The sequence below is a fragment of the Brachycentrus maculatus genome, unplaced genomic scaffold (assembly GCF_059751285.1).
Source record: "Brachycentrus maculatus isolate JH-2025_06_01 unplaced genomic scaffold, ASM5975128v1 h1tg000459l, whole genome shotgun sequence".
In the NCBI taxonomy this organism is placed as follows: domain Eukaryota; kingdom Metazoa; phylum Arthropoda; class Insecta; order Trichoptera; family Brachycentridae; genus Brachycentrus; species Brachycentrus maculatus.
The window spans coordinates 1380684-1400906 of record NW_028281206.1 but is presented as its reverse complement, the minus strand read 5'-3'; the positions used below and the strand labels follow the sequence as shown (position 1 = coordinate 1400906).

The 20223-nt window shown below is 36.5% G+C and overlaps 1 protein-coding gene across 1 annotated transcript; it reads right to left on the bottom strand.

Annotated features, from left to right (window-relative positions):
• Positions 1-372: 372 nt before the first annotated feature.
• Positions 373-19493, bottom strand: Atf6 (bZIP_ATF6 domain-containing protein ATf6). The gene is made up of 15 exons (XM_088271721.1): positions 19248-19493; positions 17041-17203; positions 15801-15922; positions 15437-15552; positions 13817-13910; positions 10580-11028; positions 10118-10291; positions 8998-9155; positions 6405-6686; positions 5067-5188; positions 4577-4744; positions 4388-4480; positions 2773-2925; positions 2104-2207; positions 373-1682 (listed from the first exon to the last, which is right to left on the bottom strand). The coding sequence occupies exons 1-15, from the start codon at positions 19276-19278 to the stop codon at positions 1176-1178; spliced, it is 2736 nt and encodes a 911-aa protein (XP_088127847.1). The 5' UTR covers positions 19279-19493; the 3' UTR covers positions 373-1175.
• Positions 19494-20223: the final 730 nt, after the last annotated feature.

The window sequence follows — 20223 nt, the reverse complement described above, 5'->3', positions numbered from 1 at the left end:
TCTGTAAATTTATGCAAACCAAGGAAGGCACAGGGAGTAGGATCAGGTGAGGAGTTTGAGGGAGGGGGGGAATATTATATACATAATATGCTAATGTTACTTTTTCAATATCTTACACATTACCCTAGTAAGTGCTACGTAGAATAACAATAAAAAAAATTCAATCCCACTCACAACAAGGTGCTACCAATGAAATAATACATTTTTATAGCTAATTATAAATAATTCACTTAACGCGTAGTCTTATTATTAAGGCATATGAAAGTTTAGTTTTTCTCAATGATTCTTTTAAAAAATGTATTTATTACTACATTACCAAAATTGTCAAAAATGTTTTTTCAAAGAACTGAAACTCAAAGGAGTTCAGGTGACATTTGATTTTTTTTTTAAATCTTACTATTATTTTTCTACTTAAACATTTTTATTCATTTTTATAAATTAAATATAGAGCATGCCTTCTTGCGCTTACCACAAACACACCACCATCACAAACCATTACAAAATGCAGTACCCTATGCACCAATTGGTTTTGATGATGAAAAATATAAAACTTTGAAAATAAACTTTAAATAAAATACTATTTGAACTTATATAAATATACATTTTTCATAACCACAGTAAATATATAGTAGTACATGGAGTGGACTCATCTCCAATAAATATTAAAATATTATGTTATAAATTGTCTATAGAATGTTTTGTAATTTTTTTATAAAGAAAAATCTATGAAATTTAATGTCCAAGTGTCAAATTTTCTTAACATATATCTTCCTGGCCACACGGAAAAGGACTGTTGCTCATCTCGTGTCAATGTAAAATGGCGATTCCATGTATCTGAAGATACTTCGATGACGCTTCGATGAAGCATCGAAGACACTTCTATGCTTTATCTAAAAGGTTAGTTATCAGGGATCTAATATAACTTAACCTCAAAATATATGGAAATTATTAGTCTGAGTATGAACCATAGAAAATGTCACAATATAGAAGAAAAATACTTACGATCATAATACAGAAAAGAATGATGTAATGAATTATATAATTTACACCATAGACAATATTAATATTTCTCAAAATTCTTGAAAAACATTACCACATGGTTAAAGAATTAATGGAATCAAAGCATTGATTATTCAAAACATGCCACTGTCTATTTTTATTGTCTTTTTGCATCTTTATTTTTGAGCTGGAAAAAGTCGTTTTCTCCGAAAAGAATTTACTAAATATTTGTCATCCTTTCCTATATGGGAGTCTTTAATAAAATTGTTTTTTGGTCCGGCAATAGAGGAATTACCCCTCCACTGTTTATACCCTGGAATGTTAGAAATGTCTTTACTTACTAGCTGGCTGGTTCGTTTTGAACCGCCTTTTACCATTTTATAAAAAAAAGAAAAATCATTTTCGGCGTCAGCGACCCCGCGCTTCGACTGATTGTAGTTATTCTTTTCAGAATTGAAATTCGACGACACATTATTGGCTTTTTTGTTTCTCAAAAGGCTGGGATGCAGTTGTTTGGGCAGGATCCTCGGCAAACGACGCCATTTGGAATTCATAAGATCATAATTGTTTGAATGTAGTAGGCTCCCATTTTCGAAGGTTTTCTTAGCATTTAGCTTGTTTGGGAGCATTGTTTCGGCATTGTTTTTATTGTGGGGTTTTGTTTTGAATGGAAATCCATCATTCTAAAATAATAAAAAGATATGGCATTATTTTAAATGTAAAAAAGACAAATGTATCATTCGTATATTATTTATTGATATATATAGTATAAAAGCTATAATTATCCAGTAAATGAATAATGGCAACAATATATATGACACATTCTCCTTATCATTCATCGTTCACCTTGTTAATATTACTTAAAATGGTATTACAAAAAGTGAACGAAAATGATAAGAAGAGTGTTAGGGTGAAGACTGACCGGAGCATTTCGCTATTACGTAACATCGTAACAAGCATCCGAAACTATGGATGGAGTGCTCGGCTCGCTCTACTGACTATACGAATGCTCGCATGAAATGGCTCCAGTCAGTCTTCACCCCTATATTACCATACCACAAAGTTAACAACGCTTTTAACATACAATATATGTAGTTTGCTTACCATGAGAAACTGCGGAATGGAGTCTGCCTTCAGTCGAAGGAGAGTTGTGCCCAAAATGGCGCAGTCTACTTGAAGCAGGGTCACATATTCTTCTGACATGGATTCTAAAATCGTAATAAACACACATTTGACAATATGAAATTATTTCTTTCATTCGTAATTTAAATTTCACTAGAAGCAAATGGGAAAAGTCTACCAAACAATTTTCAGACCCGCACTCCTCTATGGCTTCTAGAGCTGGACTATGTATAACACCTTCTACAAATGATTGCTTAGATGGTCAGCTGGAGTATCCTTTAGAGACAAAATAAAGAATTCATGCATTCGTGGAAGCCTGGGTATCACAGGCATCAATAGTAAGGTAGAGGAAAGGCAATTGAGATGGTATAGGTATATAGGACGCGAGAACCTGATCATATAGTGTACCAGGAATCGCCATAGATATTCCTCGAATAACATCTAGAGGGAGACCAAAAAATTCATGGATTCTGCAGAAAGAAAATATGATTCAAATGCATGGCCTAGGTGACGTTGTATATGAAAGAAAGACCTATAACATAAGGATGAGGAGAGCTAACTCCAATAGTCTACAAAAACGATAAGTTGGGATGGAGCCAGTATAAGTATAAGAAAATAATGTTGGTCAGTAGTCAGTAGAGATGTGCTCACCGTTGTAGTGCGGGTGCGGCAGCAACAGCGCCACTTTGGAGGGGCGCGTTTGGTTGTAGGCGGGGGTGGGCAGCAGCAGCTTGCTGCCGCCCAGCGCCACCAGGTAGTACGTGTCGGGCTGCGGGCGCCGGCGCTCCAGGAACCTGGGCCCCTCTGCAGTGACAAAACACAACACATTACTTATCATTACATCCCGTGTCATGGGATCCAATAAGAGATGGGTGTTTGTCATAACAGTAACATTGAAATCCTGTTTCTTTAAATAATTACTGCTTTTGAAGGAGCAGTGTTATTGGAGCAGATAGGACACATACGCGGACGGCGCATGTGTCCTATCGCGCCAACCCAAGCACTGCTCGCGAATTTCCACTTGTTTGAGTTACTAAGATAAACAATACAACTGAACTTGCCAGTTGCCACTCAATGTTTTTTAAAGGAATTTATTGGAAATTCTTCAATAAATTGCAAAATTTTATTGTTTCATTTTTATTTATTGTTTTTTTAATATTATAGTTAGATTTGTTTTATTTATGTAAATTTGAATTATGTAAAATCGTTAAAAGAAAAACTTGATTTTTAGTTCTATTTTTGTGAGAGAAAAAAAAGCAAGCATCAAGTGGTTCACATACTAATGAACATGTTTACTGCCACGAAATTTTTCAGAAATCCAGTCTAAAGAGCCAATTTGATTTAACCATGATATATCATCATAAACTTTAATAATAGTACATAGTAATAATCGAAAAGCTTAAAAAAGCAAGCAGGGGTGTTAATTATTACAAAATTTTCAGATTAACATTTATTTAATACTACCCAGAGGCAGGCACAGTGTAGGATTAATCTCCTTGCCATCATATAACGAGTAAGTATCAAGATAATAGTGTGTCAATAAGACGCAGTGTCCTATGCACCACTGGTAACAGAGAAGAGATTTGTATTAAAATATTTATTATTATTGTCAAGCGCCCAAAGTGATTTTTCACAAAAGCGGCACTTTATAAATTAACCTTTCCATTCCGGTGCTAAAATAAAACGTACGTCCCGGTGTTGGGTAGTCACTACACAATAAAAAAAAAAAAAAAATTAATTTAAATTTTAAATCGGAAAAATATGGACATTCATTGCTACTCCCCTTAATTAATTATAAATTATATTATAAATGAAGTGAAAAATTATAATAATTTAGATCCATCTGGCACGGAACAAGCATAGGTCCACTCTTGTCGAAAACTCATGAGCTACTGCCGCTAACCTGCTAACTAGCCAGAGAACATTGAGCTTTGAGCTCCGCATGCTTGCACAGTGCAAGTATGCAAGAGTGAGATGCAAATATAGTGTCGCGGTTCCCGCACACTCTTCACGCGCTGTTTATACGTGAATTTGTTTCCGATATTTATAAAATACATCCGATGTACCCGATAAATTCGGATTATTATTAATATTATTTTTTAAATCAATGGGTAAATATGTTATGGAGGAATACCTAAAATTTTAGCCTTGTATTTATTATATTTATAGAGATATTATGGTTATTAGAAGTAATGTGTACTAGGTGCACAACACCGGGAAGGGAGGGTTAACCGAAAAATAAATAAAATTAAAAAAGTAACCATACCATCCGTAGTAACAGTTTTCTCATTCTTTTGTGGAAGATCTTGGATTCCGTACACTTTCTTTATCTTCTTTTGCGCCACGTCTTCAGGTTTTTCTACAAACAAAATAGCATCCACTGATTAGACCACAGACTAATCACCAATAATATTCACCACTATTCGGTTATGTGGTGTACTCCTTTGATACTGACTTGTGTCCAGGAGAGACGGCACCTCAAAGGAAGGTGCCTGCAGCGACAGGTTGGCGTAGGCGGCTTCTCCGTTGACCCAGCGCTGGAGCTCCCCCGCCAGGCGCGCGCTCTCGCTGCTGTTCACTGATGTGGGGGGACACGACCAGTTTGACGGGGAGTCTTCGCTGCCTGGAAATAATGCGGGGTTATCAAACACTGGTTTGGTAAATTTAGTAGAGGTTTGCATATTAATAACTATATTATATTTTATTAATTGTTTCGGCATTAACTTTGTGGTAAGTGTGGTGTATTAAAGACTACTACTTTCTGAAGCTAAACTTCCATCATTCAGGTCTGAATAATAACTGATAATGACAGTTATTATTCAGTTTAGCTTCTGAAACATGTAGTCTTTAATAAAACTCAAGTGGTAAAAAACAAGTGTTTTCTTTAATCATTGTAACTATATTATATATTGCTTTGCAGTAAATAAATAAATGAATATACTCACTAGTATCCAAGTAAGACATGTCCCCCTCCTCTTGCGGATTCCAAAGCAGTGCCCGCGTGTGCCTGGGCGCTGCCACAAGGCGGTCTGAGAGCCCCGCCGTTTCCCCCCGAAGCCAGTATGTCCTACAAACACACATTCATCAATCAACCTCCGTTGTGAAAGTAACAAATTGTCAATTCATAAATTAAGACAGGAGGGTTTCCTGCACCTGATAATAGAGAAGTCCGATAATTGTCTGATGTCTAAAATCGACATCGCAGGAGGCTCTTACAAACAGGTCACAAGGCCTACACCAAGGAGTGATATACATTGCATGTAACAACAATGTATAAAATTATATTTTTTTTACGTGCATATTCTTCTAACCCTTATCCACACCCAATAATACATAGGGCACTTGCATCCTTATTACGATGAAGTGCCCTATGCATTATTTATTGTAACTGCAGACAGTTGATAGAAATCCATATTGAATTGTTGGATAATATATCCAAAATGAAACAAGGTTCGTTGGATTGAATTCTACATTTATTTATGTATATGTTAATACGTGACGTGTTTCTTCTTAGGACATTATCAAACACACTCCTATTGATAATGAAGTGTTTGATAATGTCCTAAGAACACGAAACGCGTCACGTATTAACATATACATAAATACATGTAGAATTCAATCCAACAAACCTTGTTTTATTTTGGATATATTACCCAACAGTTTATCTTGATCGTTACTTACATGAAGACAAGGTGATCACCACCTGGACCAGTCCAGCGTAGTATGAAATAAATAACTAATATTTATTTGATATTTAATAAATATTAGTTATTTTCAATCACTAATATTTATTTTCACCCTCCCCTAGGAATTGAACCCGAGATCTCCAGCACGTAGTAGCAGTAGTAAAACACGCTAACCATTACTCCACAGAGGTGGACATAATAATACTCATAATAACAATAGGATCCTGAATTGCTCGCCGATTTTCTAGATCCACCCAAAAATGTTCTGAATGAAAATAAATATTTCCGAAATTCATCTTGCACTTGGTGGGAATCGAACAAGAAACGCCTATTTCGCAGTCAAGCATCTACTTATTTATTGTAACTGCAGACAGTTGGTAGAGTTCCATATTGAATTGTTGGGTAATATATCCAAAATAAAACACAGTTTTAGAGTGTTTGATAATGTCCTAAGAAAACGCGTCACATATTAAAATATACATAAATAAATGTAGAATTCAATCCAACAAAAAGCGTGTTTTATTTTGGATATATTACCCAAGCATCTACTTAACAACGCTATGGAGAAATAAATAACAAATAAATGGATAAAATTACCCAAACCCGCCGATATTCAGAGACACCATGAACATCATCGCAAACAGCAGCGCCACGTTCTTCTTGTGCAGGCTGCCCCCGACGAGGCCGGCGGCCGCCTTGAGCACGGGCGCGGCGAGGCGCGAGGGGCCGCCCGATCCTTGCAAGGGGGCCCCCAGCCGAGCGCGGAGGGCCGCGTTCTCCTTGCGCAGGCGGTTGATCTCGGCCTCCGCCACGGCCAGACGGCCCTCCAAGGCGGTGACGTACTCCTTCTTCTTCTTGCGGGATAGGCACGCCGATTCTCTGCGGAAATTATCGACTCAATAAATTGATTGATTACCCATTTTAGTGCTGAACAATTTTTTTATAAAATTAATTAACTTTTGCATTAACATTTTAATTGTTAGCCTGCACACAGCCTAACCTTACATTATTTCTCACTTTTGAACAATGAGCTAAACCTAACCTAACCTTACATTATTTCTCACTTTTGAACAATGAGCTAAACCTAACCTAACCTTACATTATTTCTCACTTTTGAACAATGAGCTAAACCTAACCTAACCTTACATTATTTCTCACTTTTGAACAATGAGCTAAACCTAACCTAACCTTACATTATTTCTCACTTTTAAACAATGAGCTAAAGCCGGAATGGATGTTATATTTTGAAATAATTTTCGACACTTATTTACGTAACTTATTTAACATCACCCAATTTTGGCCCGAGATGACCCCAGCAATGGAGCCCTAAATATATAAATATTTGGATGATCAATGTACAAAATATTGGTAAAAACACATTGAATAGCCTTCTTAATACGTACATATTTACAAATCTTATGAGCACAAGCCATATGTATTAGTGTTTTCACCACTTTTTTTTGTTATTAATACAATTCAACCTACCGGTTTCAACAATACATTGTCGTCATCAGGGTTTATTTTAAATAAAAAACATTAAAATACTCTCACCAAACACTCCATAAAAATCCTAAAATTAATTTTATTAAGATATTATAAAATGTGCCACAAAGTATCTGCGGAAAACATTCAAGAACTGAACAATTTTACCCGTACTATCAGAAAAATGCTGAACTAATATAGGGTCCGCCATCTAAAGTTTTTTTTTTCAACTAGTGCTTATTTCGTGAATGGTAACACTTAGCTCATGTCTGATTTGACAGATAATTAGTTTTATCCTTCCGCTGAGCGAATATGGTTGTGTATACGCTTGAACAACGCTGGGAAATATTGCGACATTACTTTGAAAATCATGGTAATGTTGCAGAATGTGTGCGAAAATTGCGTACGGTTTTTGGAAGAAGAGAAGCACCGTCAGCTCCGTATGTTCGTTATCTTGTGAAAAAAGTGAAAGAAACTGGCATCCTCATCGATAAACCAAAGCGTGAAAAGCCAAAAACAGTGCGTACACCCGAGAATATCGATGTTGTGGCAGAAAGTGTGCGTGAAGCGCCATCAACATCAATTCACCGTCGTTCTCAACAATTGAACATTTCGGAGACATCATTGAGACGAATTTTGCATAAAGACCTTGGTATGACGCCATACAAAGTCCAATTGGTTCAGGAGTTGAAGCCAACTGACCATCCAATGCGTTTTCGCTTCGCTGAGTGGGCCTGCGATCGACTTACAGAAGATGCCGATTTTGCCAAAAAAATCATCTTTTCGGATGAAGCTCATTTTGATCTTGGCGGGTATGTAAACAAGCAAAATTGTCGTATTTGGGGCACAGAAAACCCGCACGCATACATTGAAAAGCCGGTACACCCAAAACGAGTCACTGTTTGGTGCGGATTTTGGTCCAGAGGCATAATTGGGCCATTTTTCTTTGAAAATGAGCAAGGAGTGGCCGTTACAGTCAATGGCGATCGTTATCGGGCCATGTTGAACGGATTTTTGTTCACAAAAATTGAAGAGGAGGATATTGGCAACATTTGGTTTCAACAGGACGGCGCTACGTGCCACACAGCCGAAGCTACACTCGATGTTTTGCGCCCTGTTTTTGAAGATCGCATTATCAGCCGCAGAGCTGATGTCGTTTGGCCACCTCGGAGCTGCGATTTGACACCGTTGGACTATTATTTGTGGGGTGCCCTCAAAGATAAATGTTACGCCGACAAGCCAGAGACAATTGACGCTTTAAAGGACAATATTCGTGAAGCCATTGGTGAAATACAGCTGCACACAATCGATAATGTGCTTAAAAATTGGACCGATCGTGTAGGCTACTGCATGGCCAGCCGAGGCAGCCATTTGAATGAAATTATTTTCCATTATTAACCGGAAGGATTGTACTTATAAATAAAAAAAGAAATTTGAGAAAATATTCAGTAGTTTTTTTTTTATAGCATTTTCAAAAAAAAAAAGTTATTTGGCGGACCCTTTATTTACATTAAAGACTATTTTTGCCACATACACAAAATAATCGAAATTTCTTTTGAACCTTTCCTTTATAGTGCTAAAACTTCGTACAACGGTGGTATGTATTTTGTACACCATATGAAAATGTGATTTAAAAACTGGAAAAATGTGAATATGTATTCCTAAATGCTGACCTGACCAAGTCCAAGTAATTGAATGTAGCATTTACCTGTTCTTGATCATTCTCTGTTGCTTCTTCAGGGCTTTGATGGCCATATCGGGGGTGAGACAACCTAGTACGGAGCTGTCACTGTCCAAGCCGGGATTTTGGGCAGCTATCGGCTGAAGTAATTCTCGTTTCTTTAATACTATCGGTGGAGAGATGACCTAAAATAATAAAGATTATAAATGTTACAGTTTGGTAGTGTAAAGGCAAAGGGGTATATCTGTCTCAGACCAAATTTTACAGGAGAGCAAAAACAAACTTGTGAAATTAAATAACTCATTTGTTTTATGTATTTTTATATGTACATATCTCAATAAAACTAAATAAGTATTGCAACTACAGCTATATACTTTGGCGAGATTATGGAATACACTATTTTAGACATTTTGTGGAACAAACTTAGAAAATGAAGATATACCCCTTTGTCATTACATTACCGGGTTAAGGTGTGACTCGCCGTCTGTCGGTGTAATGAGTGAATTGTATGAATTTTATATTATTTTGAGAAATAACAAAGTCTTTTTAAATCTCAAAATAATATATCACTATGATCCACAAAGTTAAGGATTTCAATATTCAAAATATGTATGAATTATGTTTAAATTGCGACATATTGTGTTATGTGACCATTCCAGATAACATACAACATGTGATAGGTATGTTTTTAAAAAATATATCTATTCTCATATATAAGGAGTAACAGTTATAATGAGCAAATTCAGTCAGTCCCTTCATCCTCATTATAACCGAGTTTGACTGTATATTGGAATTTGACTTTTTTTTAAAATATATACATATTGAAAATAATATTAATATTGTTTTTTATTAACTCTTAAACCATATATTTATTAAGAAGAAAAACTTATTTTTTCAATACAAAAGCGGTATTTTAAGCGAAAAATTCTAATTAACTAACTAACCATCACGCCGCTTCTCCGCAGGGGTAGGCAGAGAGAATAGAACGCCGCACCACTCTATCTTTGCAAACATTCTTCGCCTCTTCCACGTTCATGCATCTCCTCATACATACCCGCCGATTATTACGACTCCTAACCTGACCACTTTCAAGGCCAAAAATTCAATTACGTCAATTGTTATATTTTTGTTCCATTATTTTTCTCACCCTTGCATTTGTGGTGTTGCCGTTCACGACTAAAATGGGTCGCTCCTTTCCGCTGTCTGACATTGGCAATATGGTGAGCGAGGAGTCGGTCAGTCTGCCGGACATTTTGGGCTGCGGGTTGGTGGCCGATTGCGTTACGATAGTCGTCTTGGGCGGTTGACCGGTCGCGGACATCTGTGAATAGAAATTTACTAGAATTTTAACACAATGTTCATTGCAATAAATAATAAAAATAACATTTAGGATTTTTATGGAGTGTGTGGAAGTTTTTTTGGTGAGAGTATTTTAATGTTTTTGGATTAATATAAACCCTGATGATGACAAGGTTCTTGTTGAAACCGGTAGGTTAAATTGTATTGATAAAAAAGTGCTTATAACAAAGTTATTTCATTTTATAAAGTTTATAAAATGTGCCAAAAAGTATCTGCGGAAAACATTCAAGAAAACAAAATATTGACTGACCTTTTTAGATAGTGCCGCGAAATCATGAGCGCTCAACAAAATGGTCTTCTTGGCCTGATCGCCATTCTGAATCGGGACCTGTTTGGAATACGGCTTAGGTTGAATCTTCAACTTCTTCACCAGCCCGCCATTTTGCAATCGGACCGCCGGTAAAACAGAGACCATGTTCCTGACGCCCTGCTGCAGGAAGGCCGGCGGCGATGAGGGGGGACTCAAGGCGGACGGGGGGGAGATGGGAGGGGTCTCGGGCAGGATCTTGCCCGTGACGTTTGTGAGTAGGATCCGCCCGTTCTTTATGGTGCCGTTTGTAAGTTTGAGCAGCTGGCAGCCGTCAGTGTTGCCGTTGTTGAATTGGAGATCTTGCAGTTTGGAACTGTCGGGTTGTTCGCGTGTGCCGCTGTTCTCACGTTCCAGCTTGAACTGCGGAAGGTTTGCGTTTATTCTGATACCTAGAAAGAAATAAAAATTAATAATTTATTTTTAATATTTAAAGCATTAAGTTTTTTTTTTGGGGTCAAGGGATCTTGCATCCCTTATGTCACTGCGACCATATTAGGTCAATTGTGACCTCCCTTTGTATTACAGTTCACTGCCAAGACCTACATGGGTGATGTAACTCACGACCTGTCTTGGTGGTAGGAGCTTCACCTTCTCGGAGTCCAGTAGAGGTCCTCCAAGGATGTGACTTCGTTTGTGAGCGAGCGCATAAAAAAAAAAAACAATAATTTATTCTTAATATTTAAAGCCTTTACTTTGTGGTTAGTCATTTTTACTTTCATATTTTTTTAAAAAAATGTTAATAATATTAGTATTTAGCATATTGTTTATTGATTCGGCATTAACTTTGTGGAATGACATGATTATTTTATTACCCCTTCTCCCTTCCCTATATTTATTAACCTATATATGCACCTAAATTTATTTTTTGTTCGTTAGTTTTAATTTGTACCAGAAGATGAAAACATCTGTCGTTTTCGAAACCAGTCGTATATATTATGGTTTCTAGTTGAATACCACTTTAATTTATCAGAAGGGAAGCAAGATGAAAGCGGATTACTTTTAACACAAATTTATTTAGTTCTATCAAATTACAATCAAGAAAATACTTAAGAATAATCGCGTGATTCTAATATGAGAACAGTTGAAGTACGTGTCGATCTGAGGACGGGCGGCGACGAAGTGTGACGGGCTCGCTTCCGTTCGTTGCGGGCCTCGTATAGGGAGCTCGCTATTTCACTCGATTTGAGTTGCCATAGTCGATGTGTGGGTTGCCACAATATAAATGAAACTCATTAAAGTGGTATATTCAAGTGTTTAATTTTAATAAAATCAGTATATAACCACTCCCTGAGATTTCACATCTACCGGTTTCGAGACAATGCACTAAGTGCATGTCAGACCTCGGCTCTTAATGCATGTTTGTTCTGCAGCCCCTAGTGCATGTTGGTCCTCGGGTCGAACAAAATCGCATGTGATAAACATTTTGTGTAAGTGTGTGAATAGTGCTATGGTGGTGACGGGTAGTATTGTTTGCATGCTGTAGTAGTGATTGTCCTGACAAAAAGACGGGTACGTTTAAAAATAATAATAAAACCCTTATCCGCACCCCAATGGTGCATAGGGCACTGTGTCATATAAACGCAGTGTTATCTTGATCGTTTACACATGAAGGAAAGGTGATCAGCCCTCCGCTTCAGGTACCAGTCCATGGTAATATTGAATAAATATTACAGTGAAAAAATCACTTTTATTTATTTTACCCCCCTTGGGAATCGAACCCGGGACCTCCAGAACGGTAGCCGAGCGTGCTGACCATTACACTACGGAGGCAGACAAAAATAAATCGGACGTTTAAAAATAATAAATAAAAATCTCGGTGAATGGTTATATACTAATATAACTTACATTTTTGTAAAAAATATATAAAAGTATTAATAATTTCATTATTTTTCAAGTTCACGATGAATGTGTGGAATATCGTTGCAAGACAGAATTAAAAATAAATGTAAACTTGGGATAGTTGAAACGATTAACACATTTTGGACGAGTTTTTTTACGCCTGCGGACTACTGGCGACAGGATTTGATAGTTGCGTACGTATAGTGTAAGCCACTGAGGAAAAAGGAAAGACATATGCTGGATGTGTTTGAAATGTGGTGCTGGAGGAGGATGCTGCGCATTCCTTGGACTGCAAGACGCACAAACGTCTCCATTCTCCGCGAACTGTCAGTGACAGAAAGACTCTCCACGACTTGCAGGAAAAGGATTCTGTCCTACTTTGGGCATATCGCCAGAAAGAACGAGAAGAGTCTTGAAAAACTGGTAGTAACAGGTACAGTTGAAGGCAAGCGGGCAAGAGGACGGTCTCCAACAAGATGGACAGACCAAATAAAGGAATTAACCGGATCCTCGCTAAATGCTGCCATCAAGTTGGCCCAGGACCGGGAAGAATGGAGAGGACTTGTGCACCAAGTGCCTGACATTCCAGAAGACCACGACGCTCAGCATTGAGCAAGAAGATGAAGAAGTGTAAGCCTTAACAAAGAGATTGGTACATAATTTTCATCAATAAACATTAAATAATTCCTTATTTTCAGACTTTGAAATGAGGCTGGCGCAGAAGGTGAAAATACCCTTCCGGTCCTTAAGTAACAATCGGCCGAACGGATAAAAATACTTTTCCCATACTAGGTGTGTTAAGAAAAGTTCTTTAAGGCGGTATGGAACGGATGAATGACGAAATAATGACTAAAAAAGTATATTTGGCAAATGTGAACGAGAGAACAGAATGAGGACGGCCAAAAGAGACTTAGCATGATCAGATCGATCAGAATTTGAAATATGGTGGTGTCATAAGTCAACGAAATCGGAGGGCATGTGTGACTAGATGTATAGATGTGAAGGAGGCTAGGAGTGTATGTCAGAATAGATAAATGTGGCACTCCATCCTCTCTGCCTACTCCTGCAGCGAAACAGAGTGTTAGTAGTAGTAATACATTGAAGCAATAAAATACAACACTTATTCTTTATATGTTGGGTTGTTGTCTCGTGGTTAGTGTCGCGGACTCTCGACTTAAGAGTTTCTGGGTTTGAACTCACTCTACCACAATTTGATATCTATCTTTAATAAGGAGCCGCTTAGGTTCACGAAATAGTATGAAATTGAATTATTTTTTAAATACTAAAAGCATAAATATTTCTCTTTTTTTTTCACAAAAAACAATATTAAAAAGTTACCATGTGGATGCTGTTTTGGCGGCGATGGGGTGGTTCTCCCAGATAAACACGGTTCCACTTTCATTTCCTCTTGTTTGATCATGCACCGGATATCCTGAACATATAAAAAAACATATATGTTACAATAATTAAAGAAAACACTTCGTTTTTTACCACTTGAGTTTTATTATAGACTACATGTTTCAGAAGTTAAACTTCCATCATTCAGGTCTGTATAATTATACAGACCTGAATGATGGAAGTTTAACTTCTGAAATATGTAGTCTATAATAAAACTCAAGTGGTAAAAAAATGAAGTGTTTTCTTTAATTATTGTAACATGTCTTACCACAAAGTTAATGCCGAAACAATAAATAAAATAACATATATGTTATTAACTGTTTTCATGCTCAGATTTTTTCTTATATGTATGCTAAAATTGCAGAAGACATTTTTTGCAAAAATGGTCCTTTTCATTAGGTGTGTACTTTATTAAAAATATTTTTCTCAAATTTCGACAATGAGGTGTACGCGAGTTTGGGGTCTTTCCTTGAGTGGTACGCAGAAAAACTAATCATGATTCACTTGGTCTACCCGACTATGCCACGGTGCCTGTCATTGTGCTTAAAAATCTCAAAAACAGATAATTTTTTTGAGATAGCCATCTTTCAGTATGGATGAAGATTATGTCAGGTCACCCTGACGTTGACTATCAGTTGAGAGCAATTGTCCTCACCTTGGGCAGCTCTAAACAGAGCCTCAACAGTTCAGATCCCCGGCAATCTTGTATATTCCGGACCCAGGAGATCTGCCTCGACCCCTCATTAGGTACTATAATTCGTACTTCTCTCCTCCAAGCACATACCACATCTTGATGAGACACCTTAAGATGTTCCTCGCATGTTGATGCTTTGCCCCCTTTTCAGCTTTCAAAGACAACAGCTGGAGGCGCGTTGCAGGAGCCTGGGTGAGGACCTATCCAACATCGGATCCCTGATAGTTCATAAGGAACTGTCACGAGAGGTAGTATCATACATGATCAAAATAGTGAAGGACATTGGTAACATAAACCAAAGTAGGACACAAAATGCCGAACCCTCTTCTAGTGGAACGGAAGGTCTGCTGATGACAGTCAACAGTCCGCTTTCTCCTGAGGAGTGCAACGTGGTTTCCTCCCAGCAATGAACAAATGCTTAAAAGTTCCTGATTGGCCCACACTAGATATCCCTCTTGTTCCCAACACAGATTCAAATAAAAACATATTAAATTAGCTAGAAGAAACAAAAATCCACTAAATGATCTATAAACCTTGTACATAATAAGCATAGTAAATAATAAATGCAATTCCCATCTAAAAAAAAAAAAGCACATACCCCAAATAGGACGCCTTCCGGACTTTGATATCAGTCAGCAACTGTCTCCCTACTCTTGCTTTTTTGGAGCACATTTGCGTTACTGGCCATATCGGTCCATGGAATGCGTCGCATTCTACGATGTAGGCTTATTCTAATGCCTCTTAGAAGATTACGTAGTCACATCATGAAAATTACATGGTCACACGTTATTTGAGAATGGTGGCTGGCATCGGCAGGAAACAGTTCTAAAGTTTACCTTCTATGAGTAATTATTACGCTTGATTACCTCGAGTTTGATGTTCTGGTGAGGGTGTGAGAATATTTGGTTTGGCAGGGTGGCGGATGCTTCCTCCATCGCTCCGTAGCCATTCTGACGGGACCCAAAATCCGAATAGATCTTATCTGAAAACAAGTACATAATTTATTAACGTGTTAAACGCCAATACTAAAATTTTTCAATTTTGAAATTAAAAAAAATATATATATATATATTTATCAATTTACGTACTCTCACCCAATTATCAATAATCAAATTGCTGTCTTGGAAAGTTCACTTCAAAAAAACCATTGGACAATTTGCTTGAAATACACACTAATCCACTAATCGCGTTGTTAATTAAAAATATTACATAATAATTATTGCAATTTACCCCAATTAGCGTTCCCGGACAGTTTGAATTCATCAAATCCATTTTGCCCAAAGTCAGACAGACCCTCGGAACTGCTGCTACTGGGTGAGCTGGAGAGCATCACACTACTTCCGTATTGATAACTGAAAAACATAATTTAACAAAATATAAATAAATATTTTACACACACAAATTTCAGAAATAATATTTATAATAATAAAAATGGTTAAAAATAATGTTTTAGTTTATATTATAAAGTTTTATAAAATATGCCTCAAAGTATCTGCAAAAAACATTCAAGAAAATATAAAGCAATCACTTAAACTAGCCGATGACATGTTGTAAGCCCTGTAAATGATCAGACTTTAATATTTTTCTTTATCTATATTGAAACATCAACAAAAACCTTAGATATTCATTGTTCTGAGAATAAATCCAGCTTCCCAATATATGACGTCAACAAATCCTTAGTCTTGATTAGGGAATCCAATCTCGCATCAATATTTTAATCCTGCGGATCTGCGGGATTTGCGGGATTACAAAAAAAAATATTGTTCTAAGCAGTTATGTTCATGAATTTCTAAAGTGCACTATGAAATAAAAGATAATTAATTACATATAAGAATATTTCAAAAACATCCTTTTATCTATTTATTGTAACTGCAGATAGTTGGTAGTATTCCAATTGAAATTTTTTGGGTAATAATATAATTTATTTTTTTAAAATTTATAACCCTTATCCGCACCTAATGGTGCATAAGGCACTGCATAAAATTGACGCAGTGTTATCTTGATCATTACTAACATGAAGGCAAGGTGATCACTCTTGCGCTTCAGGAACCAGTCCAGGGTAATATTAAATAAATATTACAGTGTAAAATCACTAATATTTATTTTCACCTCCCCCCCTGGGAATCGAACCGGGGACCTCCAGCACGGTAGCTAAACACGCTGACCATTACACCACGCAGGCGGATATTATCATATACACATGTATATACATGTAAATAAAAGTAGAATTCCATTCAATCCTTGTTTAATTATGAATATATTAGACAAAAAAAAAATTATTTATGTTTAGAAGGACTTCTGCGCCCACTTAATTTCAAATTCCATTTTTATTTCTATCCCGCAAATCCCGCATGCGTAGTCCCTCATCACCGACTCCGCTAAAATGCTGCAGGATTGGATTCCCTAGTACTGATGTACCTTCTAGTACAAGAGGTCTGAGGACCTGGTATGCTAAGAATAATATGTGCACCTTTTAGAGTCATCGTCGCTGTTATGAGCCGAGGAGCTGTCCGACGTGTGGCGGTTCAGGAGCGAGGCCTGCGCCAGGATCTCCTCAGCGGTGGCATCTTCCTCCAGCACCGACGGGAGAAGCAGGTCTTGGGACAGGCAGGAAAGCAGGTCATCGGCTCCATCTACATAACAAAATTTTGTTTAGTATATATTCTGTCCACCTCCGTAGTGTAATGGTCAGCACGCTCGGCTACCGTTCTGGAGATCCCGGGTTCAATTCCCAAGGGGGGTAAAATAAATATAAGTGATTTTTTCACTGTCATATTTACTCAATTTATTATCGTACTTATTATCGTACCCTGGACTGTTATTACTTATTTATTATCGTACCCTGGACTGGTACCTGAAGCGGAGGGCTGATCACCTTTCCTTCATGTGTAAACGATCAAAATAACACTGCGTTTATATGACGCAGTGCCCTATGCACCATTGGGGTGCGGATAAGGGTTTTATTATTATATTATTATTTATATCGTGTTTCATAAACACCTATAACAAATATTAAGGCCCAGTAATGGTTAAGTCACAACCTAATATTCTGCATCTGAAAGTGGAAAGATCACAAGACTTTTTTTTGAAAATGTGCAAGATGCGATCTCTATTCTAGACAAACATGGGAGAAAATATTTTCTCACACTAAATGCTGACAGGACATGGAGCCTTTAGAGTCTATTTAAACCGTTTCGGCCTTCGTCCTGATCCATGCTGCCCGTGTGATGGCACCACTGCTCAGTCGGTGGAACACGTACTGAGATCTTGCCCAATGTTTGAGCGAAACAGGCGGATTCTCCAAATGGAGTGTGATGCTCACAACATCGACTCCCTGAACCCGCAGGAGATGCTTAAAAGCGGAGTCGTCACCAAGTTGTACTTGGACTACCTGGAAAGTTTAGTTGTGGAGATAAAAAACTACAATGAAGGAGGATAAACGTCGGAGCCGGATAATACTTACGGAGCTCAATGCAGTGGAGTGAAGCGGCTGAACGCTGCTCTAACCTCTTTTTCTCTCCCAGATAATGCATACCCAAAAGCACTAAAGCAAAAATGCAAGAATCCCGTACCCGTAACATGACCTTGCATATATAAGCAGGGTGCAAAAAAATGTGAGAGGGGAAAAAAAAACAAAAAAAAACCTAGTAGTCTCTACTAAATCCAGGTAACATTTTACGTAAATGATCTTTTAATTAAACACTGTTTTTGCATTGAAAAAATAAGTTTTTCTTCGAAATAATTATATTGTTTTGAAAAGAAAGGATTTATTAAAAGTAAGGAATTAAAAAAATATATTTAAAAATATTTTTTCTTTATATTTCTAAAAAACAAAAAAATATCCAATAAACAGTCTTAAAAAAATCAAGCGTAAGGACAAAAAATAAAATAAAACAATAATTACAAACTAGCAAAACCAGCACGTCAAAAACAAAATGCGTTTAAAAACAGCTAAATCAATTTAGAAAATGAAGATGATTTCCCACCCGGTCCATACTTTTTTTAAATTTAGGTACTATTTATAATTAAAATGTAACATTGTTTTAAAATCACTATAAATATTTATAGTGATTTCAAAACAAAGTTACATTTTAATTATGAAATGGAAAATCACAAAGTTAGTACTTCAAATATAAATTATATTAGGTACTTTTGTTTATATTTTAATTGCGTAAAATAAGGTGATATTTGAAATAAAATTCAAACATTGTCTAGTTTTTGAATAGCCATTGTTCAAGTTCATTGTCAATAGGTGTAATAATTTATAAAAATAGATGTCCTTGTAAATTTAATAAAAATAATCTTTATTTGACAACGCGGTCAAGAGGGGTCATCGACTTATCTGTCAAATTGATCAGCATCGCAGAAAAATTAGCACTGTAGGCGTGTTTACCTGCGCAATCATGTATATAATTCAAACACAGTATAAGAGACCAAAAAAAATTAGCGAGGTTAGCTGGAAATATTTAACAATGAACGCGGAATAGCTAGTAATTCTAAATTAGACACCACAGTTCACTTTTCCAAGTGTGTTTACGAAACGCAGGTTACATTTTATAAAAGTGCCTCTGCTAAGATCCAAAGTATTTTGCATTGAATGAATAAATAAACCCGGCATCGTGTCTAACAATGCCAAAGATAGGCGGTTCAAACTTGAGTTAAAATTTATATACAAACCGTAAATGAAAGTATCTTGCTCGATGTCCATGCCGGTCGGTAAACAAACAAGCGTGAGACCTTTATTCACATATATAACCACTGGGTTTATTTTTCACTTAAAATTAAATGAATACCGCATATGAATGCAGCTAAGGATTGTACATTTTATCACAATTTGACACGTCGAATAAAAACATAAACTTTATCACACCTCAAGGACTTTCCGAGCCATTCGATAAATAATGGTGTTGCTAGTTGTCAATCATTGTAGATTTTATATTATTAGCCTCTTGCAAATGAGCGTTTTCCTCTTTCGGAATCTCGAATGCATGATTCTGATCTGAATATGAATAAATATTCCAAACAGGGAATATTTTCTGCTTAGAATAGTACGTATTATTGGCTGGAATTCCAAAGGGGGAAAACGCAAGTGGAAAACGTATGTTGAAGGCTAACGCTAACAAAATATACAAATATATAATATATTTAATTCTAAGATACAATAAATACAGTTTGTGAAAAATAGTATTTTATTTTTTTCAGAAATATATTTAAAGTGGTCTTTAGTCAGACAATTAGTTTTCAAGTGATGTTTTATTTATGATGACATTTTTTAAAAGTAGTTACTAAAAATAATACAAAATAATACAGTAAAAAGTAAAAAGTGTCACCAGGAAATTAATTTTTAACGTTGTTTGTCAAAGTTTGAAAGAAAAAACTAAATGGCTTATTTAGGATAATTGTTTTGGTTTTTTTTATTCCGTAAAACCCAAAATGGTATGGACACATATTTTAAATAAAATATGAAGAAAATCTCACAACGGACCGTAGGTACCTAGATATTAGGCATATCTAATACCCATATCGTAGTCGTACAAGAGCAAGTGCATTTTTTAAAAAAACGTGATCATTGACTATTTAATATCTTACAAGCCCTGAAAAAATCCAAAGGACTTTAAACTTGGAAGTATAATATATTGGCTTGACTAACTGC

Excerpts from the sequence above, each read along its gene's own strand:
- Atf6 (XM_088271721.1), bottom strand. The coding sequence starts at position 19,278 with ATGGACATCGAGCAAGATACTTTCATTTACG. Across the intron at positions 15,923-17,040 it reads AGCGACGATGACTCTAAAAG|TTATCAATACGGAAGTAGTG; the intron begins GTGCACATATTA and ends TATGTTTTTCAG. Across the intron at positions 5,189-6,404 it reads CTGAATATCGGCGGGTTTGG|GACATACTGGCTTCGGGGGG; the intron begins GTAATTTTATCC and ends GTGTGTTTGTAG.